The sequence below is a fragment of the Osmia lignaria genome, chromosome 10 (genome assembly GCF_051020975.1).
Source record: "Osmia lignaria lignaria isolate PbOS001 chromosome 10, iyOsmLign1, whole genome shotgun sequence".
NCBI lineage: Eukaryota > Metazoa > Arthropoda > Insecta > Hymenoptera > Megachilidae > Osmia > Osmia lignaria.
The window spans coordinates 8541773-8566074 of NC_135041.1; the positions used below are offsets into that span (position 1 = coordinate 8541773).

Genomic DNA, 24302 nt, shown 5'->3' on the forward strand with positions numbered 1-24302 from the left:
AGAAAATAAACTAATTAGGTAAATAATTTAAAAATAAATGCAACTGTACACCATTTAGCTTAAAGGTTATTACTATAACCTTTAATAGAATCAAAGCGAGAGAATATATCCCAATGTGGTCAATGTATTAAAGTAGAAGTGAATAAGGCAGAAGTCATGATCGGCGTAGCGACGCAAAGGGTGAAATATGTAAGAAATATGTGTGCGTTTAAAATATACACATCCTATACCAGATTCATGGAGAAGGTAGCGGAGAATAGGGTACGAGGGTCGAAGAGATTGAAAACCAGAAAAACCGGTCTTTCCTTTTGGCCCCACTCTTTCGTAATGTGCACACCATTCTCTGTGGAGGAGTCACAGGTAGGTCCATAGCAGCTGATGTATCGGGTATCGTGCCACGTCGACGCCTACCCACAGACCACAGGTAAGAGAAACCTTTTCCAGTCAAAAATTCGTCGGTTGAAGGGATATTTTGCTCGAGAGAGCTGAGTAATATACAATAAAATGCAAGCAGTGGGATTGTTGACTCCACTGTTCTACCATCGTCGAACTCAGTATTTACTTGACCAACAAACGGTCACGATAATTGCTCAATTCAGAAATCCCTACGAGATGTTGGCAAAGGGAAGAGCTTTTGACAATTTAGCAGACAATGAATAAAGCGACGATAAGTTCATATGGTAATTCCATAAAGCTGGAAAATAAATTTGAGTATCTTTTCTGGTCGCCTTGATGGTCCTTCTCAGCTTACATGTTTTGTAACCGGTTCTCCAGTGCATACTGGGTTAATTTATTTGACCTACCAACTACTACGTTCATTTCCAATTAGTTTCCACGACGTTAAGTAGGTATCCTTTTATATGCATTGTCTTCGCTGGAATTCAGGATCACGTCGTTAAATCGTGCTATTAATAGTACAATTCTATTGGTAACTTACAAGTTGATACTGTATTATGGAACGTAGGTGTGAAGCCCATCACTAAAATGACAATAAATATTTCCCTACGTGTCCACATTCCTTTCCCAGCCTATTTAAACTTTTAGCAGGTAACCGGTAAGAGAAAGTATTGCCGAAGGGCGATTGGTGCTTTTTGAATGTGGAGGAAACCAACTATTTCCTTGAAGGTATTTCGATCTGATAAGTCTCAAGATATTTGAACTTGACTTAATGCAGCAGAAGTTACAAGACAACATATTCTTACCAACGTGCCCGTCAAGTGGAGTAAGATGGAGATCACGTTTCTGATGATTCTCTGGAAGAATGGAGAGACAGCACATTTTCGTTGGGCAACATATTTTCGTTGTCAAACCTGTTTGGTCCTGCCTGTCTATTCTTACCTTGAAATAGTGTGAACGATCGCTGAAAGTATGCATAGCTGTACCGTGAAGAAATTTCTCATGTAAAAAGTAACTCAAGTACTACAAATATAAAAAATATTTTCATTTAAGTTTGCTGTTAATTGTAAATTACAGTATGGTAAATGAGGCTTTCTTTCATTTTTTGTTTTGTTAAATAGTTATGATTAATGCAAAATATTGAAAATTTTGGGTAAAAAAGAACTTCGATCCTGCCAGGATTCGAACCTGGAATCTTCTGATCCGTAGTCAGACGCGTTATCCGTTGCGCCACAGGACCGTCCTTGATTTAGTATTTTATCTATTCTTACAAGTGGTACAATTAACGAATGTAATTAAAATATATCAGTACAGCATTTCTTAAACTAATAAAGATAATAAAACATAAAATGTTTTAAATTATTACCGTGTGTCCGATTATAATTTACGATACAGTATAATCTGGCGTAACAGTACGCAATTATTGGTACAAACAGTTATAGAATAAAGTATTGATTTCTATGTTTTATACGCACTTTCCCATGTTCTGGATTCAATCTTTTATTCTGGGAACATCAATACTGGTCCAATTATTTCCTGACAGTTACATCATTTGATCGCACATAACATGATGCAGTAAAATTATCTTGTAGAAGGCCTTAAATAGAATGCAGTATCATAAGTTCTTTTAATTGATAGCAATAGCACGTGTAACATTGCAGATGTGTAACGATAAGAATGCTTGCGGACAATTTACTTTGCAATCTGATTCCTTTGTTGGCGAATGGATTGTACTCATAAATTCGTAGAATTCTAAGGTCTATCAATTATTAAGAAATGCTAATTCAACTGAAACTATGATTTCTTTGTTGATTTCACATTAAATAAGATTTATCAAATTTTAAATTTTTAAGTCTCTTTTTAAAGTCTCTAATCAATAGAGACTAATTAAAAGGTAGCAATTATTTATTAGCGATGATTGTCGTCCACCGCAATATCAGCTTAGATCGGTGTAAAATTTCACACGCAAAACGATATGTAAAGCTTGGTATTTGTAATATGAAACATATAATTTATACAGTATCGTTAACTGTTTCGTGTAATATATACCGATTATGTGTTCTACATTTCGTTCAATATGGATAAGACTGATAAAAAGTACATAATACAACAGATTTGGCGGCATAAGACGGAAAGCTGGATAAGTACAGTAACAATTATGATTACCGGTAAAGAAGTAATCTATAGTTACCTATTTGCTGGATAACTGTTCTATCTCGATAACTATTCTATTCAAACTGTTTGTCAATTCGGTTCCAAGCGACATTAGTTCAACTTCCGTAAGTACAAGAGAATGCAAATCTAGAAAAAGACAGAATTACCCTTAATGTAAATTTACACGAGCAAATATTGTCAATCAACTTTTCTTAAATTTGTGCAATATTGTGCATGAGAGAAATGCGAATCTCTCTTTTTTTTTGGCTACGCGTGTGTACCGAACAGTAGAGACTTTACTGGAACCGACGTTAACCGAGTTCGATCGAATTCATACGAACAAGCCCAAGTTTCCTGTGATCCAGAGCCGACGCGGCGGTTGAAAAAGACGAAAAGTGGGGTTAGGTTGTAGTAGAGGGACGAACGATAGAGAGAGAGAAGTTTTCTCGTGTCGTAAAAGTGGGGATAGAATCTCAGTGTGCAGCAGAAGCAAACATATAGTTCTGCGTCCCCGAGCAGGCTGTGTAGGATCGACGTTGCTGGACAGAGAAAACGTTTCGTAAAGCGAAAGAGAGAAGAAAAGAATTACCGACGAAGGAAGGTAGAAAGAGAAGAGAAGAAAAGGGAGCAACAGCTTGTGGAACGGCATGTCCTCGCGTGCTTGTGTCGTACAGCGTTTCTGAACGCAGCCATTACGACAGAACCGCTCTCGGTGACGCTTTGCTGGCGGTGGAGCTGTGCTCACGCGCGCAGTGGTTACGGAACGATCGGAACGAAACGCACGTGTCTTTTTCGGTGAAAAAGAAATTCGTAGTGAGAAACGGTAACACGAGGGAGAGACTACTGAACAAAATTATTAAAGCGTGTTTCTGTGTGTGTGTGTGTACAAGAGGCTTAGAGACGCCTCTTGGCGCGCGGCGTCACGTCGCGCGGGCATTAATATCTCCAAGTGTCCAATTATTCAATTAGTCGATTATTTACGATTGTAAAAAATCGTGAATCTTTGAACAACACGATTCGAAGAAGAAACAACAAACAACAACAATCATGTTTGACGTATTCGGCTCCGTAAAGGGCTTGCTCAAGCTCGACTCCGTGTGCATCGACAACAATGTGTTCCGACTGCACTACAAAGCGACGGTGATTATATTAATCGCTTTCTCATTATTGGTCACGTCTAGACAATACATAGGAGATCCCATAGATTGCATCGTAGACGAAATACCACTTCACGTGATGGACACGTATTGCTGGATTTATTCGACGTTTACGATTCCCGATCGTACCGGCATCGTCGGCAAAGACATCGTACAGCCAGGTGTAGCATCCCACGTTGAAGGGGACGATGAAATTAAGTACCACAAATACTATCAGTGGGTGTGTTTCACGCTATTCTTCCAAGCGATACTATTTTACGTGCCACGTTATCTGTGGAAGACCTGGGAGGGCGGTAGGATCAAGATGTTGGTCTTGGACCTTAATTGTCCAGTGATGAGCGAAGATTGCAAAACAGAGAGGAGAAAGTTGCTGGTCGACTATTTTACCTCAAACCGGCATACGCAAAACTTCTATGCATTCCGATTTTTCCTGTGCGAGGTGCTGAATTTCGTTAACGTGGTCGGCCAGATCTACTTCATGGATTTCTTCCTAGACGGGGAGTTCACAACTTACGGTTCGGATGTGGTGAAGTTCACGGAAATGGAGCCGGAGGAGAGAATCGACCCAATGTCCCGTGTATTCCCGAAGGTCACCAAATGCACCTTCCACAAATATGGTGCGTCCGGCACGGTGCAGAAGTTCGACGGTCTATGCGTGCTGCCATTGAATATCGTCAACGAGAAGATTTACGTGTTCCTATGGTTCTGGTTCATCATTCTGTCCGTGTTAAGCGGTCTAACATTGGCCTACCGTGCTGCGGTTGTAGCTGGACCAAAACTTCGCCTAATCCTGCTACGCGCTCGATCGCGTCTTTCACCACAAGAAGACATCGAATTGATCGCGAAAGACTGCCAGATCGGTGACTGGTTTGTTCTTTATCAACTTGGAAAGAACATAGATCCGTTGGTGTATCAACAGCTCATCTCGGAACTGGCCCTAAAGCTTCAGGGAAAAGAACCCGTTTAGTTTCCATTATAATTAATATTCCTTTTTTTCTCACTTGTTTATTCCTCGATCTTTAATTTTGATTAGCCAAGTTAAAAGCCGTGTACCGTAGTTAATTCGACGAATTGAGGGGCCATTTCCCAGGTCATCGTTGCGACCCGAGATTGCATTCCATATTTTTTTTTTTTTTATGTTTGATAAATTGTAGACGTAAAGATATCGATGATACATATATTTTTTTTTAGTTGAACTATACAATTCATTCCTTCTATCGCGCCGTCTTGCGCAAGTGTATGCTTCTATGTGGTGATCGTAGATACATGCATTTCTGGTATTTGACCCTTTCCTTTCCCTCGTCTTGCAATTTCCTCGGGTTCGTCCAATAATCATTTTCTTTCGGTTTTTTTTTTATCTAAATCCAATTTGGATGGTGCTTACGAGAAGCGACAGTGCCAACAATGCGCAAGATTTATTTGGAGATATCATCGGTTAAGTGGAGACAAGAAGGCAGTATAGATTGCTACCTTTTATTTTTCTAACGCCGCCATTTTTACTCGACTATAAAGAATGATTCGCATTTACTTAATCGATATCTCTTGATAAATCTGTAAGCAACGACGAGGAGACGTACGTGAGAGAGTGAGAGAAAGAGCTTAGTATTAAAGAAAAAATAAACTCCTCTGATACATGGAGGGCTTTGTAGAGAGACTCTGATTGTGTGATATAAAATGGACGACGACGTTCATTTTCTCTGCCTTTTCATTTCATTTCACTTCCTTTTTAAACATTCAAACTTTGCTAAGATGTTCCTTCGATGGGACTCCCCAATTGTTTTAGTTCCGAGAGAAGAATGAAGGTGGCAAGCCTGCCGCGAAGGGTTGGTACGCCTGTACTATCGTTTCGCATGGGATTTCGAACGTGTCGTCCTCCAAGAATCGTAATTTCATTGTCTTACCAGTTATTTTTCATATTGTAGACGTAGGACGTACACATCTTGTACATTGTAGACCATCTTATGAAATAGAAGATATAAATTTATATTATATATAAATATATACAGGGTGTCACAGAAAATCTCGAAACCCATAGCTTCCTGGTGTCAAAACAAGTGAAGAGTAATTAAAAAGTTGAAAGATGATAGTTTCACATTTGTTTTGACATGGAAAGTTTACCTTTTTTGGGTTGTATGATGTTTTTGAGGCTCCCTGTGTATTATATTTAGAGAGAGAAAGATGGATATATAGAATGAAATATATATGTGAGAGAGAGAGAGGGATAGAATGAGAGAGAGAGAGAGAGAGAGAGAGTGCGAGCGAATGAAAAAGACAAGCAAGTAAAATAATTTAGAAATACTGAAATTTTCTTTCTGTAACACCTTCAAATATTCTATATCGAAGGAACAAATAATGAGAAAAGTGAAGAAAAAAAAAGCAAGCAAACTCTGTGAACATGTAAGTTTCTTTTTCTCTGTCAGTTGGATTTACTGCCGAACTGTTAGAAACCGTCCTTATTAGGCAAATATATTCCCTGTTTCACGAGCAGGAATGAAAGGAAAATTTGAAATTCGAAAAGACAAGAATAAACGCTTAGCTGGTAAGAAATTAGAGTAGTATCGCGCCTCAGTTATCCGCCATTTATATTTTTGTGGAATTCATGCTCAAAGTAAGACTGCCAAGTAATCGGGACACTCCATATTTCTTGTATTTTGTACCTATTTAGGATTGAATAGAATTTAGAATCTTTCATTTACACTGGTTTATATATTTCCTTCTCCCTGCTTCCCTGCTTTTTTTTTTTTTTTTAAATATTCGCATAATATTTTCTCTAAGATTGTTCCTTTTGTCCCATCTTGTTACTCGTTTCTTCTAATTTTTTTTTTTTCTTCTATAGTTATCGTAGATATCCTAGATATTTAACCTTAATCAAGGGGAGAGTCTGGACCCAGTCTCTTCAGGATCCACCGGGGAGGGATAAAGAATCAAAAAGATACCGCAGTTAGCCTTAGTACCTTCGGATACCTTCATATCTTTCTGATTAAATGTTTAAAAATATAAAAGAGTATCCTAAGGGCTATGATTTCTTTAAATGATAAATTCGTGTCAGTGAGAGGGAACAAAAACTTACTGACCGAAGGAGAAAGAAGTGCCTACTTTGTATGCATGTATAATGCATCGGATTTGTAAGCTGCATTAGTAAATAGTGATAGCATATCGTTTGGATAAATTTTAGCAGTAAATAAAGAGGATCATACGCACACATACAATTTGTATCGTAAATGTGTTACGTATAGTAGTGAGCATGATAGACTTCCCTAGGGAAGATGGGGATGTAGAGGGTGAAGATCCCATCAAAACCCTAAAAAGAAAAATTAATATAATAGGTTTCAAAACTTAAATTTCTAAATTCAAACTTTTAAGTTTACAGGTGGATGGGAGCCTTTTTCACCTAGAGCGCCATTTTCCTTACTAAGTCTACCATGCTCGGTGCTGTACGTGGTTCCTTGCGACTATGTTAAGCGATAAGATATATATAAAAATATATATTTTTTAATATATAATTATATATTTTATATATAATTATATATACATATATATGTATACATAATTATAGTGAGCGTCCTAGTTCAGAATTGCTGGAGATACGAGTGATAATTGATTAGTAACGACTGTTTATGCGTTATTCTCCTTATTATTTAATAATTCATGGCTTTTGCTCGTTGATGCTAATTCATTGTTTACAGGAGACGAGGAGGTATCGTTTCTTTATCGCGACAAAGTATTAGAAATATAAATTGATTAGTTTTTAAGGTTTATGAACAATAAAAAATTTACTTTTACGCCGTTTGTCTTTATTGCGTCCAACGATTATTGTGTAACTACTGCCCAACTTATGTTTCTCTCGCACAAATGCGCATGGAATTAAAGAAATAAATGTCAGCGAGTAATTTTAGTAGTTCCTATCATTCTTATTTTACCTTTACCTCTGTCAGATTTGGATTTATTACAGCGGACCTCGGAGAACCTTAGCCAATATTTCGTTGATAAGTTTTTAGGGACCGATTAACGTTTAAAACAATATATAATTCCATTAAAAAAAAAACAATATTGACCTTGAAATTTTTGGAACATCTTCATTTCCGGTGCTGAGACATGAGTCATGTGATGCTCCATTCGGCGCCATTTATTTTTTTCTATTTTATACCATTTTACAATCATAACTTGGCCCAGTAGGTTGGACACCCTGTATACGGTAGCTTTGGATCAATATGAAGAATTAATATACACACTTAAGGGAAAATTAATATCGTTACAATGTGTCATAAACAGTTGATATATACTTATCAAGTCTTATTCCTCAGTGAATCATTAACACGTTAAAAACAAATTATTAATCATATAAGTGCAAGGCTAATTTATAGTAATCTAAGACAATTGTAGTAAGATTAGTATTAATCTTCTTTGTTTTGGAAACTATTTTCAAATATTAATTAACGTTAAAGCTTGAATATATAGGATACCAAAATGGTATTTGGTACCAATGGTACCTAAGAATATCTAATGGTATCTAAGGAAGCTCAATGGTACTTAATAATATGTAAGGGTATCAAATGCTAAAGGGTACCAAGTAGTATTTAAGGGTACATAATGAAACCGAATATCATTTAATAATAAGGGGTATCTAATAAAATATCAAGGTTACCGTAGAAAATAGATACGAGAGGTGAGTGTAAGATTGGTACGGGTAATTCCTGTACGAGATAATGGGTCGATTTCACGGCGAGTTAAAGCGGACCTTTGCATCCGAGTTACTAATCGGCAAAATGAGAATAATCTTCGTGTCCCCTGATGCAGCGCGGACAGAGGGATTTGAAATTGGTTGGACCTCGAGTTGAGTTTCGTTTCACTGATCATTAATTTCCAACACACTTGTGTTGTAAAGACCCCCTGCAACCATTTTGCGATTTAATAAATTGCACCGGTGTACCGATAGGAATCGTACACGGTGCCATCGGTTTCATTAAGATTTGAGATGAAATTGTAATTGAGAAGTAAGGTTTTGAGAATCATTCCTTTTTTCAATTAATGACAGACACTGCAAATTCGAAGATGTAAAAATATTAACGTTGCAACAGCCACTTTGACAAGCTGCAAACGGTCAGGTGGATAGCTGCGAGGTAAGGAATAATGAAACGTAAGATGTTTCGCATACACAGGGACGAAATAAGCCAGAGGACAGAATTTTCTTTAGAGGATTCGTTCGGTTTGCAGGCCTGGAAGCGACCGCATCAGGGGCAACGGCCGGTCAAAGTCCTACCTTCGACATTCTATCCCCTCCATTATCTTATTCCTGTCTTTCTTCTTTACTGTTCCACCTTTCCATACGACTTAACTCTTCTTCCCCCTTCAAACCCGTTTCACCTTTCCTTTTTCTTTTGGATTTACCTTTCTTGTCCCCTGTTGCCTTCAGCCTCATATTTTCGGCGTTACCTCAGCTATTCTCATTCTCAGGCTTCCATCTTATTTTAAAATACATGAAAAATTAAAATTAGCCAAATTTAAAAAAATGAATTATCCTTTTGGTACTTTTAAAAATCACCCTTTTTAATACGAAAAGTTATAAAAGAGAAATAATTTTCAGTCTTTGCATGATAAAATAGTGAAAGGAAAGGGATACTTAAGAAAAATGAGGTGTTCCTGTTTTGCAGATTCTTTGAAATCACTGAAATTGCTCAGGTTTTCCATTACTCGATGATAAGCCTTATATCTCATGTACATACTTGTAAATAGAGAAAAAAAAGAAGGATGTGATGATAAGTGAAATTAATTATCACGATTGTGGTATGTTGCGATTTCAACATGATTCGGTGAAATCATCTATGAGATTAAAATTAATCATGATTTTGTTTCGTAATCCTTACTGGTGTATTACTATACTCTATTTCGTTCACTATTGATTATAAAATTGGATAAAATTAAGTAGGTGAACGAAACTAATACTCCTGATCATTAGTGTTGCTATTGTTTAACAAACTCTGAATAACTATTCTAAGATACCATTAAGGTGGGAATCACAATCAATGAACACAAATAGATATGAAAGATTGTAAGTCTATTTTTAAAGTCACGAGGCTTTTTTTTGTTGCCTGATAGGGTAAATAATTTATTTATCCAATTCCATACTGTATGCAGTTACCCTACATTTGTAAACACATACAATGGCCTTAACAATTCACATTACTTAATATATTATAAAAACAACTGAAATATTCAATATAAATTATTGAAAAAAAAGAACAAATTAAATTAGAGATAATAATAATTATAAAGCACAGGATTGATAGAGATATAGCTTCTCTAATTAAAAATCAATTAATACCTTGACTTTTCAGTTTCAATGATAATTAAAATAGCAAACATCAGTATTAATTTATTAGTAGAGATAAAGCTATTTTTGTTTACTGATAAAAATGTAGTACGCTTGAATGAATATTACGCATCGTTCGTACTAAATGTTTCTACGAGTTCAAGATTGAAGAGAGGATCAGTCCCTTACATAAACTTTATGTAACATGTTTCCACCAAACTCTCGGATTAAATCTGGAAGGCAGACATTAAACAAAAATTAATTTAAAAATTTGCTCCACATCATAGAATCTTGTTCATATAAAAGTGGAAATATTTTTCGCTGCTCACTATTGCCCCACATAGATTTTTCAGAATAGGTATCAATGATTCCTATTGCGTATTTCAATTCCAGAACGATGTTATCTGTTCTTATCAAGAAGAACAAGTATCCGTATAATAATGACTATACCTACTTCGGCTAGTTACGAGTTTCTTGAAGCGTTGTCACTCAATGCTACTGCGCAATCGTCGCCGTTGATAAGAAGTAAGATTTACCGGCTAACAGAATTCAGTATGTATTCGATCAACAATCTATCCATCAATATCGCGGAAAGTATTCGGTGCGTTGTGTTCATTCGTAAAAATAAAAGTGGTCCAGCGGAGTCTGAGCGTGCCGGCAGTGAAGCGGTTAAGCCTGAGTGTCCCGGAAGCAGTCCGGGAGAGCCTGAGCGTTTCGTGGAGAACCCAAGACCGTCGCATCCTGTGAAAACCAACTAGACGATTAATAATAGATTCTTCAAGATGAGCACTGTTTTAGCTACGTTTGCGGTTCTCAAGGACCATGTTAAATTAAAGGTCACACAGGACTATGTGGCCATCGACAGCATGAGTAATGAAAACTTTTCTACTTGATTTGTTATGTTTTTTCTTTGTTTATGGTAAAAAGTAATTGGTGAATTGCGATTAGTTTTCAAGTTACACTACAGGGTCACGTTTCTGATACTGTTGGTTGCCACGCTTCTGGTGACAGCTAGACAATTCATTGGAGAACACATCAGGTACCGAAGGTTTACACATATTGTTTGAAGTCTCAAGACAGTTTTTGAATATAGATTATGAAACGAAGAAAAGTGTAAAAAGTCTATCTGTTAATTGAAAAGAACTATATTTTCTGAAAGTTACATTTTATTGTTTTGACGACATTGTATCTACCTTGATTAAAGATTTAAGATATACTGATAAACTGATAAAAACTTGTTCGTACAGTTTTAATATTACAAGGATTATACATTGTTATATGTACTTATGAAATATAATATTTCATTATATTTCACTGATTTTATTATAAATTATGTTGTAATTTCTAAATATACGTAATGTGATAACAAGTTTATTAAGTAAGACATTACAATGTAATGATTAAGTATTCTGTTATATCAGTATCAGCATATCTTGATTATATTAGCTCATCTCATAAGTTCGTGCCGTTTTTTGAACGGTCCCATGTGTTAATGTCTTTAAATGTGTATGAATTGTTGTTTTTGGTATTTCTAGAATATGTGACATCTCATGGACTGATAAATTAAATGATTTCTCAACAAGATCTTGAATTTTGTCTTCCTGTGTGTGAGAAAAACGATCAGAACGTTCCTCATCTTCTAAACAAAAATTCCCATCTTTAAAACGTGTAAACCATTTTCTACAGTTACGAGATGAAAGAGCAGTTTCTCCGCAAACAGCACATATATTATTTGTCGCAATTGTTACCGAACTTCCTTTTCGAAATTCATATAACATTAGATGTCGGAAATGAATACGAATTTCACTCATCATTTTTAACTGTTAAAAATCAATCCGTTCACTATTTCACGATCCCATACCCATAAAAATCTCTTTTAGACTGCCCTCAAACAAATAAACTGAAGTGCATTGGTTTCTTATCGCCTTGTGTTTATAAATCGAGGCGTGAAATGTATACATACAAAAGTCGGCACGAACTTATGGGATGACCTAATACATAATTAGATGGAATGAGTAATTCATAAACTTCAGATAAGACTATTTATAACATTGGTAATATAACTGGACATAATGCCCAAAGAAAACGATTCACACCTAGGATTTAGAGCCTCCCTAATAGCTACCCAGGGTAGCATAGGTTCAAGTACCTTATCCTAAAACCCCAATTTATGCCGGGAAAACCAAAATTTCTGAACAGCTTAATTATCAGTAAAAGAAGATTATCTTAAGCCTTAGGACTTAAGGAAACAGTTTTCTTCTGTTTCAACTATTATACCTGAAAAATTCCACAACACTCTAGGACGAATACGACCCATGTTGAAACAGAAAATAATGAAAACTGTGAAACAAAGTGAAATAAAAAGACAACTAAAAATTATTTAAACAGAGGTAATAAAAAATATGTTAAACACCATTAAAATTTCTATTTTTACGAATAAGGTGCATTGGAGGTGCTGGGATGAGCGATGATCAGGTCAAAGTGATCAACACTTTCTGTTTCTTCACATCCACCTATACTGTGGTAAATATTAAACTTATCTAAGTAGAAAATTTAATGACACGAAGCGATCGAATCGCTTCAACAAAGGTGTTATAAGTTTGGAATGCTGAAAATAAATTTCATAGGTGAAACACATGAACGCCACAGCGGTTGGACTGGGCGAAGTTGCACACCCTGGCGTGGGACCAGCCAGCAGAGACGATCCCGTGGTGCACCATGCCTACTACCAATGGGTGCCCTTCGTTCTCTTCATACAGGCGATCTGCTTTTACGCGCCTCACTACCTGTGGAGGAATGTTGAAGGTCAGTCCCTCTACTTACCTTCGAACCGACCTTACGTACCTTTCCCACATACTTCTATTTGCTTTCCTTTTGTCTGGAAAGAGATTTTAATATTTTACCAGCGAACGATCTCCATTTATTTAGCAAAGCATAAAAAATTATTACAAAAAACAATTCAATAACGAAATACCATCGATTGATAACTTACTGCATATTCATAAGAAGCATCAGTTAAATGGGTTATTCTTGATAATATTCTTGACAAGATTAAAAATTATAATCACAATTAGCTACCTGGTAAATGCCAACCTGTTTATAGCGTATACTGACGTAGTTTAAGGTAAAAAATATGCATTAATACAGGAGGTCGGCTGAAAACGTTGGTGTCTGGTTTGCACATGGCGTCCTTGGCTCTGCGCGAGAAGTCTTTTAAAACTGATAATGGCATTTCGGTTCTCTCCACGAGCGAACGTGACGATAAAATACGACAGATTCGTGTCGCTTTCTTAAACCGTGTCCATTTGAATCGACCGTGGGCGTACTACCTGGGCCTCTGCGAGGTTCTCAATTTTATAAATGTCCTGGTGCAAATTTACGTGACCGATTGGTTCCTTGGTGGAGCTTTCCTTGGACTTGGTCAGGCAGTAGCCGCGGGCAGTGCTAATGGAGAAATGGATCCTTTGGACGTTGTATTTCCCAAGGTGCATTATCTAAGTATTCATTAACTAGTATTGTTATCTGTTAAATACAAAAGCTTCATTCGATGCTTTGGTTTTGATCGACATTCCAGGTGACCAAATGTGTCTTCCACAAGTATGGTGCTTCGGGAACCATCCAGAACCACGACGCGTTGTGCGTGATGGCGCTGAACATCGTTAACGAGAAAATCTATCTGTTCCTCTGGTATTGGTTCATCATTCTTGCGGTGCTAACCGGTTTAGGTTTGCTTTGGAGAATACTGACTATGCTGCTGCATGCCAGGTTACTACTATTTATTGCCTATATGTGGTTCTACGATTGTAATCTTTCCAAGAATTCTATTCCTGATTCTTCTGGTCCTGTCTGGTCAACTTTGTTTCCAAATTAACAATAATATTTTTCATTTCTGTCGTAGATAATCGTTGTTTTAATCGTAGAGAATTAATTTTTCACCTAAAATAATCAGCTTTTTATTGGATCTTTGCAAATCATTCAAACATGTTATTTCATGACATGTGAGATCTATGTTATCAGAGGAGATAAAAACAATGAAAACGTTTTTTTAACGTGTCTTATATTTCATTCTGTCTCCAAGTTACAGTAATTTTTGTCTTTCGGTAAATGTCGTTTGGTCTTCCTTTTTTGAACGAGTCTTATCTCAGATTTTTTTATCCAATATTTCTTCAAACCATTCTAAATTCATAAATTAAATTATATACATATCACAAGCAAATGTTTTCAGGATTGTACAAGAATGCCTTTGATATATAGGTTCATTCAAAAAAGGAGAACCACATAACTGTGAATTCTATCACAAAAATTGTTATAATTTGGAGTCAAGATTAAATATGATATTCCTAGGAATTTTCTCCATTATTTCATATCTCTAAATTATGGTTTAATCGATCCCACATATTATGAAACATCCTGTATACTGCCCCTGAGTTTCCAATTAACAAATTAGCTTCTACAATCACAATTATTCATTCTCACCTCAATTCTTATAAAAATTATTTCTTTAATTAATTAATTAAGTACTTTTTCACCACATAGGAGTACCCTGTTCAACAAAATGGTGTTCAGTATGGCCTGTCCAGGGAGATTCTCACCATGGAACGTACTAACAGTCACTAACGAATGTCATTATGGAGACTGGCTGTTTCTTTATTATATAGCTAAGAACTTAGATAATTATGTGTTCAAAGAACTTCTACAAAAATTAGCTGAGGATCTGCAAGAAAGACGAACTCTAAAACAGAATCCCCCTCAAGAGGAGCAACCGTTAACTCATTGAATATCACTGGTTCAAGGCTTTCAATCGAGCATGCCTAAGCTTCGACCAAAGAACATTTTGTCTTCTACAGACAATGTTTTATACTGGTATATATAATACCATACAATCGACTAGATCCATTTTGTAATTAATTTTTCAATTGTAATACTGAAATAATTTTTGCGGTCATTTCTTAATCTTTTTTCTTTTTTTAAATCAGTCATAAATGACAATCAATTTTTAATTGTAAGATATTATTATCGAACATAGTATTTATTGTATTTATTTCGTAGAAATATTACCTAAAGTATGACACAAAGTTAAAATTCCATAGAAGTGGTACTGCTGTTTCATATCCGACGGTCTTTTGATAACATTTCATATCACTGGCGGTGATAATAGTGATCCAACTGAAAGTGTAGAGATTTTTCGAAATCTTCTCTTTCCTGTAATGTAAATAACGATTGTATAGTACTTTTTTTAACTGAATGTCAAATTACACTGTTGGTTAAATAAAAGTATAACACAACTTGACAAATTCAAGTGTGCACAAAGTAAATACGCTGAACATATTGAACTGACCTCTCCAGCTGCATAATAGTCGACAATAGTAATCATTAAATCGTTCGGGAGGTTGATTGGCTTTGCGACATGGCTTGCCCTCAAATTAGACCATTCACGTTCACCTGATGAATCAATTTAATCTGATTACGAACTAGGTTGACAAGGAGAGTGTAAGACCTTCGGGTTACCTAGACTTTGAACATTATTTTTCGTCATTTTGTTGCCAAATATCACTATATAAAACAAAAATTGATAAAACATCAGTTTGGACGTCTGGTACTTCATTAGAGAGACACTGGAATAATTTAAAAATAAAAATTTTATTTCACAAGACGCAAGGTTTAGAAATCTAACGTTTGTATGTACTTTGCAGTCCTTGGTCTTGTTTTTTAAATTTTTTATCAGAAGGTTTGTTAGAAAACATTCTGCTACTCCAAGGCTGACCACGGTTCAACAATTACCTGTAAGTTTATCTTAGAAATGACAAACTTTTCCTTCTTGGTAACAATTCATGGGGAGATTCATGATTTCAAGAAACACTGACGTAGAGGCTGAATGCATCGATCGCAAGAAAAAATTGTGGACCGGAATTACATTGAAATTGAAATCACAGAAAGCGGAACGGGTTCATTGTTATACATATACCGTCATAAATTATTTTTAATTTAAATGACATTCTTAAAGTAGAATTTACGTAACATCATCTTATATTTAATGCTGGTGACTTTATTTGCAATTTTAATTTTCTTCCAAATTTTTTATGCAACGAAAATTAGGTACTAAATTCATTAGCATTTCGACTATGTATTTTCATACTTACGTTCAAAAATTAACAAATTTCATATAGATATGAATTCATCGACATGAACGGAACAAACTGATTACACAATTGTCAGCTTTTTATCAGTAACTGGCGGTAAAAAAAATATTTGACCTTGTCATCATAAATACGGTAATTGAATCTGCTTCTTTAGAAAGAAAAAACGACTTGATAAGAAACCATTCGTCACAAAACTTCTAAGACAGGAATTAAAAAGAAAGGAAAAAGAAAGCAGTTCATATAAATCAGACATTAAAACGATCAATTTTAAAACAATGTAAAAAGAATATCTAGATCGAGTAAACTTAAAGAATAAAATAAACACTTAGGCTTGAATTCTTTCTTCGCCTGGTAACAGTACCTCTTTAAAGATACATATGTACTATGTATCTTTAACATTAGCACTGGGTGCCTGTTTACATTTTCTTGAGCCAGAGAATATTTACGTACTCGATGAGTTTTGAACGTTAAAATCTTCCACTATCGTACAACGAGCAATCGGAACATTTACAGAGATATGTTTATATACACAACATACTTGTATCAGTACGAATGATAGAAAAACCAAGAGGCAATGAAAACTTTCTGTACATAACAGAAATATTGATCAATGTAACCTGTGAAATATTTATACATTTACAAACTGAATTAACCATTGGTGTAATTAGAAAAGTGTTAGGGTGGATCTGCCCCTTCTTCCAAAATGTAGGTTGGCCCCCTCATTACTCTAATAACAAGATTCTAAGGTTCAAAAATTCAAAAATTCCAATATTCTAGCATTAAGAAACCTGGACTGTGTCTCTAAAAAATTAGAGACACATTGCAATTGACAGAAAACATTTGTCAGTCACGATGAAAGTTGTTTAGCATGGTCAATAAAATGTTCGCAAACGCAGTAGATTAAAAGATAAACTGTGGAATCTCGTTACGAGATCTTTGTTAACTTCTTTCGCGTGCGTAGCAGAGTAAGCCACGACCGGAACACAATTCATTATGTTCTCTCTCACAACCGGGAAATGACGAATGTGGACCGCGGGAAGGCTGTTCTGATGACACGCTGATGCATTTGATGCAACTGTTCAGATAATTGTCTGACACTACGAATTTTATAATATTAATATTATAATCGAATAATTAAAAGAAGAAAAGATTTTAAAAAAATTCTAAGTGTTATTGATATTTTCTGAATATTCTGAATTAACGAATGAAACGTTTGAATTTGAAAATAAAATGATTGCGTTTAAATGATAACGTGTTATGTTACATCCGTTTGCAGCATTCAACTTGCTAAATTAAAAACCTTATTGTCTTGACTAACAATGAGATCAGGCTTACAAAAGAATATCTGCAGTTGCATCAAATATGTTTTTCAAATGCATCGAACACGCAAATAGAAAAAAATTTCGAATAATACCTACGTATCGAGATCAAGATCAAGTGTAATTGCTGGTTAACTCGTGACTTCCTGCAACTTATTTTCTACTTCCTCTTTCACACAATTCATTCTTGAAACGAGGAAGATAGTCAAGAATTGAGATATTATATTTTACATTTTACATCGATCAAAATATGAATTCTATGAATAATGACACAAACAATTTAACCAATAATTGGTGCATGAAAGTGAAATCGATCATACCGATTCCTTTCGCCACCTTCACTTTTTTTCCTTCCTGAAATTCCTCGACTATATCTTTAAATTAATATTATAATATTGAAAGCACGATAGAAAATTTCAATAACGTAGTTAGATCTCATAATTTGTTAGCTTTCGAAAGGAGAGAAGCTGTGACTCACGAAACAGCTAAGTTACTGTGTTTACTCATTCTGGAAATCTGTCTCTTTGTCGTCAGTTCAAAGGAATTTCTTTCAAAGAACAAAGGATGTAAAAGGAAGACTACAAAACCGTAGATAAATATTAAGAATATTAAACATATAAACTGATTAATCGATTAATCAATTAACACTCAAGTAAATAAAGAGCAGGGGTACAAAGTTAAATGTCTTCTAGATTCGTCAACACAAAGCAGACTATTCAATCAGCAAAATATTTCAGGAATGTACTTAGCGTTGTCCCTTTATGATCGAGTTTATACCTTGAAGAGTTCTGAGCAATTAAGCGCAAGGCCTCTTCAAGAGTAAAAGGAAAGTGGATCAGATGAGCCCTAAGGCATGTTTTCGAATCTCCTGAACTCAATTATATACCAATTGCTGTGAACCTACTAATGGCACAGACAGTAATCTATACTTTCTATTACAAAATAAGTAACACAATTTCGGTAGAATTTTCTCTCCTGTACATTTGATAGTCTCCACCGGTAGCGCAAGTAAGATATTCTGGGAACGTTTGGAACATAAGGGGGTATAGCGAATAAAAATGCATTCCGTATTTCGTTCAGTACCTACATTGTACCTTTCGTGACTAGAGTTTCAATTAACTCGTGTCTTCAGCAAAGAAACACGAGTTTCGTAGAATAAAGAAAAAAACAATGAATAATATCTCTTCTTGTGAAACGTATTAGGTGAATTTTTTAAGAGATGCATTTTTTATTTCTATCTCCTCAGAAATACAGTTTCAAAAACCCACAGTACAGCTAGCCAAAGATACAGTTAAATGACTGTAAGAGAAAGTCTCTTTCATCCCAACAGAACAGTGGGCTCTATATAAAAAAATAGTGTGGGAAATTGGGCTTGAGGACATAAATTAGTGGAACATTCAACAACCCTCAGGTCATGGATCAAATGAGCAACAAGTGGGTTCTCAACTTGGAATCTAAACTATACTTTTGTTCATGAATTTTGAATTATCTTCTTGGTTCGTATGATTTCTACATACAAATATTCGAGGAAGCAAGTAAACAACGGTAGCGTTATGTCGAAGCTGACTTTATTCGAAACGTGTCTTTGGTACTGGCGAAGATCCACGTAGCACGTGTGTGCATGGATAATGAGGTTAGCCTGTGGCTATCGTGTAAACCTCGGCCACTGTAAAGGTATTTACACAGCGACTTGTTTAACTCAACGCAGGCAACAGTGCCCTTATACAGTAAGTTCCAGCTTTTCTTTTTCTCTACATACATAAGGACACGCCTTGTGTGCTGGATGCAGCTCTGTCCCCTGGGTAATTTTCACTCGTCTGCCTTTATTTGGAATTAAAACAATCTGTGCGCCTTTTAAACTCGTTGGACGAAGGCTTAGAAAATTGTGACACTTTATAAATGTTTTAAAGATATATAAAATAATTTCTGTCTACCCTTGACATGATCTCAGAATATTTCATCTGTCAGATTGTGACATCAGACGCCATTAAGGGGTCTGGTCGCTTTCTTTTCTACTCCCACAATCTTATCTTTTCAACATGAGCCTGCCTCTGCAATCTACCACGAAATTCTTATTCTTGAACGGAGACCACAGTGACTATCAGTGAGCAAACATACACAGGTAGGTATCAAGGTGAGGGACCGAAAAATGCCTCATAAAAATGCCTAACTGCTCAAGAACCGTTATGTGTTCCTCTATAAAAACTTTAAATAGAAACACTGACTTTCTTGCTTGAAGACATTAAAACAAAGACTTTTAATAAAGCTAGAGAAACTGGTCTATCCAGCAGTGCCATCTTAAGGCATGTGCATGCTGGGCAGTCGTCAGGATCCCTATGATTGGACGGTCTTCCAAATAAAAAGCTTATGGTAGAAGCTTCAGTATACTGTTTTATCTAGCATCTACAATGCTGTTAAGACGGCTCTACATTCTAGAGAAAAATCTTAGTTACGCCATTGTTAGTACTACATAAATTTCTCAAATATTCAATGTAGGATTATGCAGTTTAGTTTGAAGAACTACAAGGACCAGACGCGAGCATAGCCGACATACATTCGTCACAATTGACACGATTGACTTGCAGTGGTACTCAACTGGACCCTATCCATATAAACAGCTTTGATGGGATTTAGAGAGTGCATATGCTTCAAATATTGAATCAGAGAGGGTCCATGGTTCTTATCAGAAAAATTCAGCCTATCACGAAGGGATAACAATTTATTCGTTTACCTGGTTGTACAGTCTACTGCGAACAACATCGGTGGAATTTATATAAGCTCTGGGTGGAAACGACTGCTTAATTTATTCAAGATTCCGGGAAATGCGGTTTAAGTAGCATTCTTAGTAAAATGCTCGGTTACCAGCAGTGAATTACAGAATACTGTGGATTATACAACACCGAAGGCTTCGTAATCTAACTATGTTGCGTTTCTAAATTCACGGATGCTGTATTCACTATACTTAGCAAGCTGTAAGTAAAGCTATACTTATTGCTGTACTTACTATTATGTAGTACATACGCGACCGAGCGTACAGCGTACAATAGTTACGGCTTTTGAACAGGTCACAACTGACGAAGATAGTGGTAAGATTTATTGTTGACGAAGTTTCATAGAGCGATCCAGTTGAAAGCGAAGAGGAAAGAGCAATTTTTCGCTGACAAAACGAGCGATTGTCGTCGTTCATAAACGAACTCTAATTAAGATAATTGTGACTAAGGACGCATATAAAGCGTCCACTAGTAGAACAGGGGACGAGCAATAAGTTGAGCGCTAGTATTTTACTGACTGTGTAAGTAGTATCAGGGATTAATAGTTGAGCAGCAGCCGAAAGTAAGTCTACTTTGTTTTCTTTCATTAAGTATTTTATGCTTTTTAATACATTAAAAATAATACTCCATCATAAACAAAAAGTAATTATACACCTTGAAATAGAATCTTTCTTCCCTGCGCTTGACTACCTATTTTTCTATCACCCCGTCTAATACATTCTTGATCCTTGATCATGGAACTTCGTAACTATTGACTCTCGAGTCTCATTGCATAATATCTATCAAACTGAAGCAAAGTCAATATGTACTCTCGGTTGATATCAGTGACGAGTGAGGGGTACGATAGGATTCTTAAATATAGTCACGTGCCTTGACCGAGTTTAACACAGCCCCACGTTAATGTGGGATGATATTATTCAATAGATAGATCGCGAAGAGGTCATTTTTCGCTCGACCGATAAGACAGACGGTACATTTTCGCTAACGAAACGGGTCTCTATTTCCGATCTTTTTTTATCGCTTGCACATGGCGAACGCCATGATACGAACATGGTCACGTGGATCACGGGGGCTGCATGTAGTCTAGAAACCGAGATGCTGGGGTCATGCGATATCCTGTTGCGACGCGTCTGCACAAAAGCTTAAGTTACATCACGTTGCACATTTGGACCGGTTGCTACGAAAACGAGATCACCAGCTATGTATTTTACGGAAACACGATCGGTTAGTGAAAGGAGGCTCCTCTCTCGTTGTTAGTTAGAAAATTTAAAAAAAAGAAGCAGTAAAGACTAACAGAAGGAACTTGCAAATTTAAAGCAATATAAGGAATGAAACTACAAAGATACGAATATATGTTCTTCTAGGTACTCTGAAGGTCTTGCACTCTCTTTATCAAACAGCTGCTGCGAACAAACTAAAATCTTATACCTGTTACCACCGCCATATTTTCCCCTTAATTTACAAAGTTATAGCCAAACCCTTTGTTTCGTCCCTTTCCCAAAGCCTTGAATTGAAGAATGACTCCAGGTGGCTGGACACCGGATAGATCCTTTGCAAGGTGGAGTTTGAGGAGAGCCTGAAAAAAAAGGTCGAAAGTTAGTGAAAATGAAGAAATGTGATAATTTTCAAACTTTCAAACTTTAACTACTTCCATAATAATCATTCACTGACAAAACTTTATGACTTAAGTTTAGATGAATTCATTAATTACAGGAATAGAGTTTATTATATTATTGAGGAATTCTGTAAAAAGTGGCTGGAGGAGGAAATAACATGTGAAATTGAAAAGTCAAGGACGCAAGAGAAAGTTGTTCCCGAGAACAGGACTTAGCCTTGTATCCATCATAAAATGAATGTATTGAGTAACGATGTCCTTAATGATTCTCCGTAATTTTAACCTTTCTTGGACCGAATTATATTCAATGTTTCGTTCAAAATATGTTAGTATGTTTTAAAATTATCTCTTAATTATTACATTAGTCATTGATAACTTTATGACAAAATAATAATCGTATGACCAAAGTCACAAAAGCTGTTTGGTGGAGTTAATGTATACACAAATATACAGGGTGTCCGATGTAACTGGGCCCAGTTGCATGAGACATCTTGTATAATGATTATTCAGGACAACGCAAACATTGAGCCTCATCTCCAGGGGATTTCTCCATAATGTTATAAACACGTGTGTGACATGTGTCGCAGTCATTTTCACACCGTAAATGTTTATTGCTGCATATGGTATTACCGAGTAAATGGGGTCTGTTTAGACCACCCAAATCGTTTCAATGATTCTATTTTCCTATTCATTTCATTTTACATATATATTTTACAAAAATATTTTACTGGAATATCTGACAACTTTTATTACCGGATGCTTCAATTAATGCATTCAAAAAGTATACAATATCATTTTAAAAAATTTAGGCGATCCATATATTTAATCAAAAAACATTTTTAAATCTTAAACAATAACGTATAACTATAATCATGCATAATATCATTTAAAACAGAAAGTTTTAAAATGCCCATTGTTTCTGCAATAACTCAATATACTGCCGTCCAACAGGATCCTGAACAAATGATGGTAGGTCGAGGGATGCTGGTATTTCCGTTCCATGGGGTAACACGCAGTCCTTTCAGGGTCTCGTGCATCTGGTCACGTACACAGGCACAGCAAGCTCCACATGGTGAAACGACAAAACGAACGCCTGGAACGTGAAAGAAGGAACACGAAATTGCTGATATTGATTGCATAATGCGTAACTCGCCCTACCAGTTACGCATACGAATTCATGCTTTCGTCACTGGGTCTAAATAAACAGAGAACATCAGGTAAAAAGGATAAAAAATTTCTTCAAAGTATAAATTATAGTTTTAAAATATAAGTAATAAAATTGAAAAAAAAAATTAAGTTATTATTTATAATACACCTAATAATATGCTAATAAAGATGAATAAGCATGCTAAAGTTTAATGAAACACACTGTATACAAAAATGTGATGTATTAGCAACGTTTTCAGTCTGAGATTGATCTTTGCCTCTCCTTGTATGCTTAATAAAACATTAGTTTGCATACATACATAAGTAGTAACAACAAGTACAAAGATAACATAAATTAACGTCAGTCTGCTTTATATTCTTCGGCTTCTAATTGTAAAATGTTTCAAGAAAAGGTCTAAACGTTCACCAGAAGAACAACGGACTGTAATTTTAGTTGTAATTCGCGAGTGTGTAATAACAATGTTAACAACATTAGCGTAAATATTAAATGTCGTTTGCCAAGTTAATGTGCTTCTTCTCGGTCTATTTACATTTAAAATCAAGGTAAAAAGAACTCATTAAATCAATGTTTTATGAATAATATTTTCATTCAAAGATGACAAGGGAGATCTAGTGTTCGATTCTTATAGTGGCCTCAACGTTCAATTGAATTTAACGATCGAATTAAAGCGATTTACTTTCATTACGATATAGCGCAGGATGAAGAGGTCGTGCAGAAGAGAAAAGAAGGAGAAACGAGTAACTGGAATAACGGTAGTAGATAACGGCGGACCTAAGGCGCTTTAAATCATCGGCATGAAAGTTCTTACTTCCAACATTCTTTGAAAAGCATAACTAAAATTGTATTCAAAAATTCATTTATCTTTGTAGAAAATGTAGGTACCGTGCCTCTTTATCGTGCTAAAATCTAGCGCCCTTAAGTTCAACTCGCAGAGATAGTCTCTAGTTTGCTATAATAAGTGTATCCTCTTCCTACCCTGGTACAAAAAGGTTGTTACACGTGTTCTTTGATAAGAAAAGAAGGTCTCTCAAGATTTCGCAATATTTTAGAAGCGATTACGAGATTTGGTGCAAACAAATCAGTTAAAAATATAAACCCATAAAGAAAAAGAGATGGTAGGCATAGTTAAACGCAGGAGCACATACTATGGAAGCAGGGTACGAAGCATGCACAAAGGAGGGGGAGTTGAAACAGCCGTCGGTCCCCCACCGTTACGACCCCCACCTCCTGGGCCCTCTCCTACTCGTTTCGACTATGGCAGTCCCCCTAGCA

At 35.9% G+C, this 24302-nt stretch overlaps 2 protein-coding genes, 1 long non-coding RNA gene and 1 other non-coding gene across 7 annotated transcripts; 2 read left to right on the plus strand and 2 right to left on the minus strand.

Annotated features, from left to right (window-relative positions):
- Positions 1–1563: 1563 nt before the first annotated feature.
- TRNAR-ACG (transfer RNA arginine (anticodon ACG)) lies at positions 1564–1636 on the minus strand. The gene has a single exon. It is a non-coding gene; the product is annotated as a tRNA-Arg (tRNA).
- A 1369-nt stretch (positions 1637–3005) lies between these two features.
- On the plus strand, positions 3006–5962 carry Inx2 (innexin 2). The gene has a single exon (XM_034339984.2). It carries the CDS (start codon positions 3598–3600, stop codon positions 4672–4674), a length of 1077 nt encoding a protein of 358 aa, XP_034195875.1. The 5' UTR covers positions 3006–3597; the 3' UTR covers positions 4675–5962.
- A 3820-nt stretch (positions 5963–9782) lies between these two features.
- Positions 9783–24155, minus strand: LOC143305722 (uncharacterized). 3 transcript variants are annotated; one of them, XR_013062857.1, is made up of 4 exons: positions 21676–24155; positions 15356–15459; positions 10472–15219; positions 9783–10250 (listed from the first exon to the last, which is right to left on the minus strand). It is a non-coding gene; the product is annotated as an uncharacterized LOC143305722 (long non-coding RNA). The 3 variants fall into 3 exon arrangements; XR_013062856.1 differs by lacking the exon at positions 9783–10250 and having other exon boundaries at positions 12269–15219; positions 21676–23144; XR_013062855.1 differs by lacking the exons at positions 9783–10250; positions 21676–24155 and adding an exon at positions 15526–16099 and having other exon boundaries at positions 12269–15219.
- Positions 10747–14794, plus strand: Inx7 (innexin 7). Of its 2 annotated transcripts, none has more exons than XM_034339981.2 (7): positions 10747–10887; positions 10966–11056; positions 12459–12540; positions 12645–12822; positions 13165–13502; positions 13592–13782; positions 14554–14794. In XM_034339981.2, the coding sequence occupies exons 1-7, from the start codon at positions 10800–10802 to the stop codon at positions 14792–14794; spliced, it is 1209 nt and encodes a 402-aa protein (XP_034195872.1). In that variant the 5' UTR covers positions 10747–10799. The 2 variants fall into 2 exon arrangements, with proteins under 2 accessions (XP_034195872.1, XP_034195873.1); XM_034339982.2 differs by having other exon boundaries at positions 13592–13704.
- Positions 24156–24302: the final 147 nt, after the last annotated feature.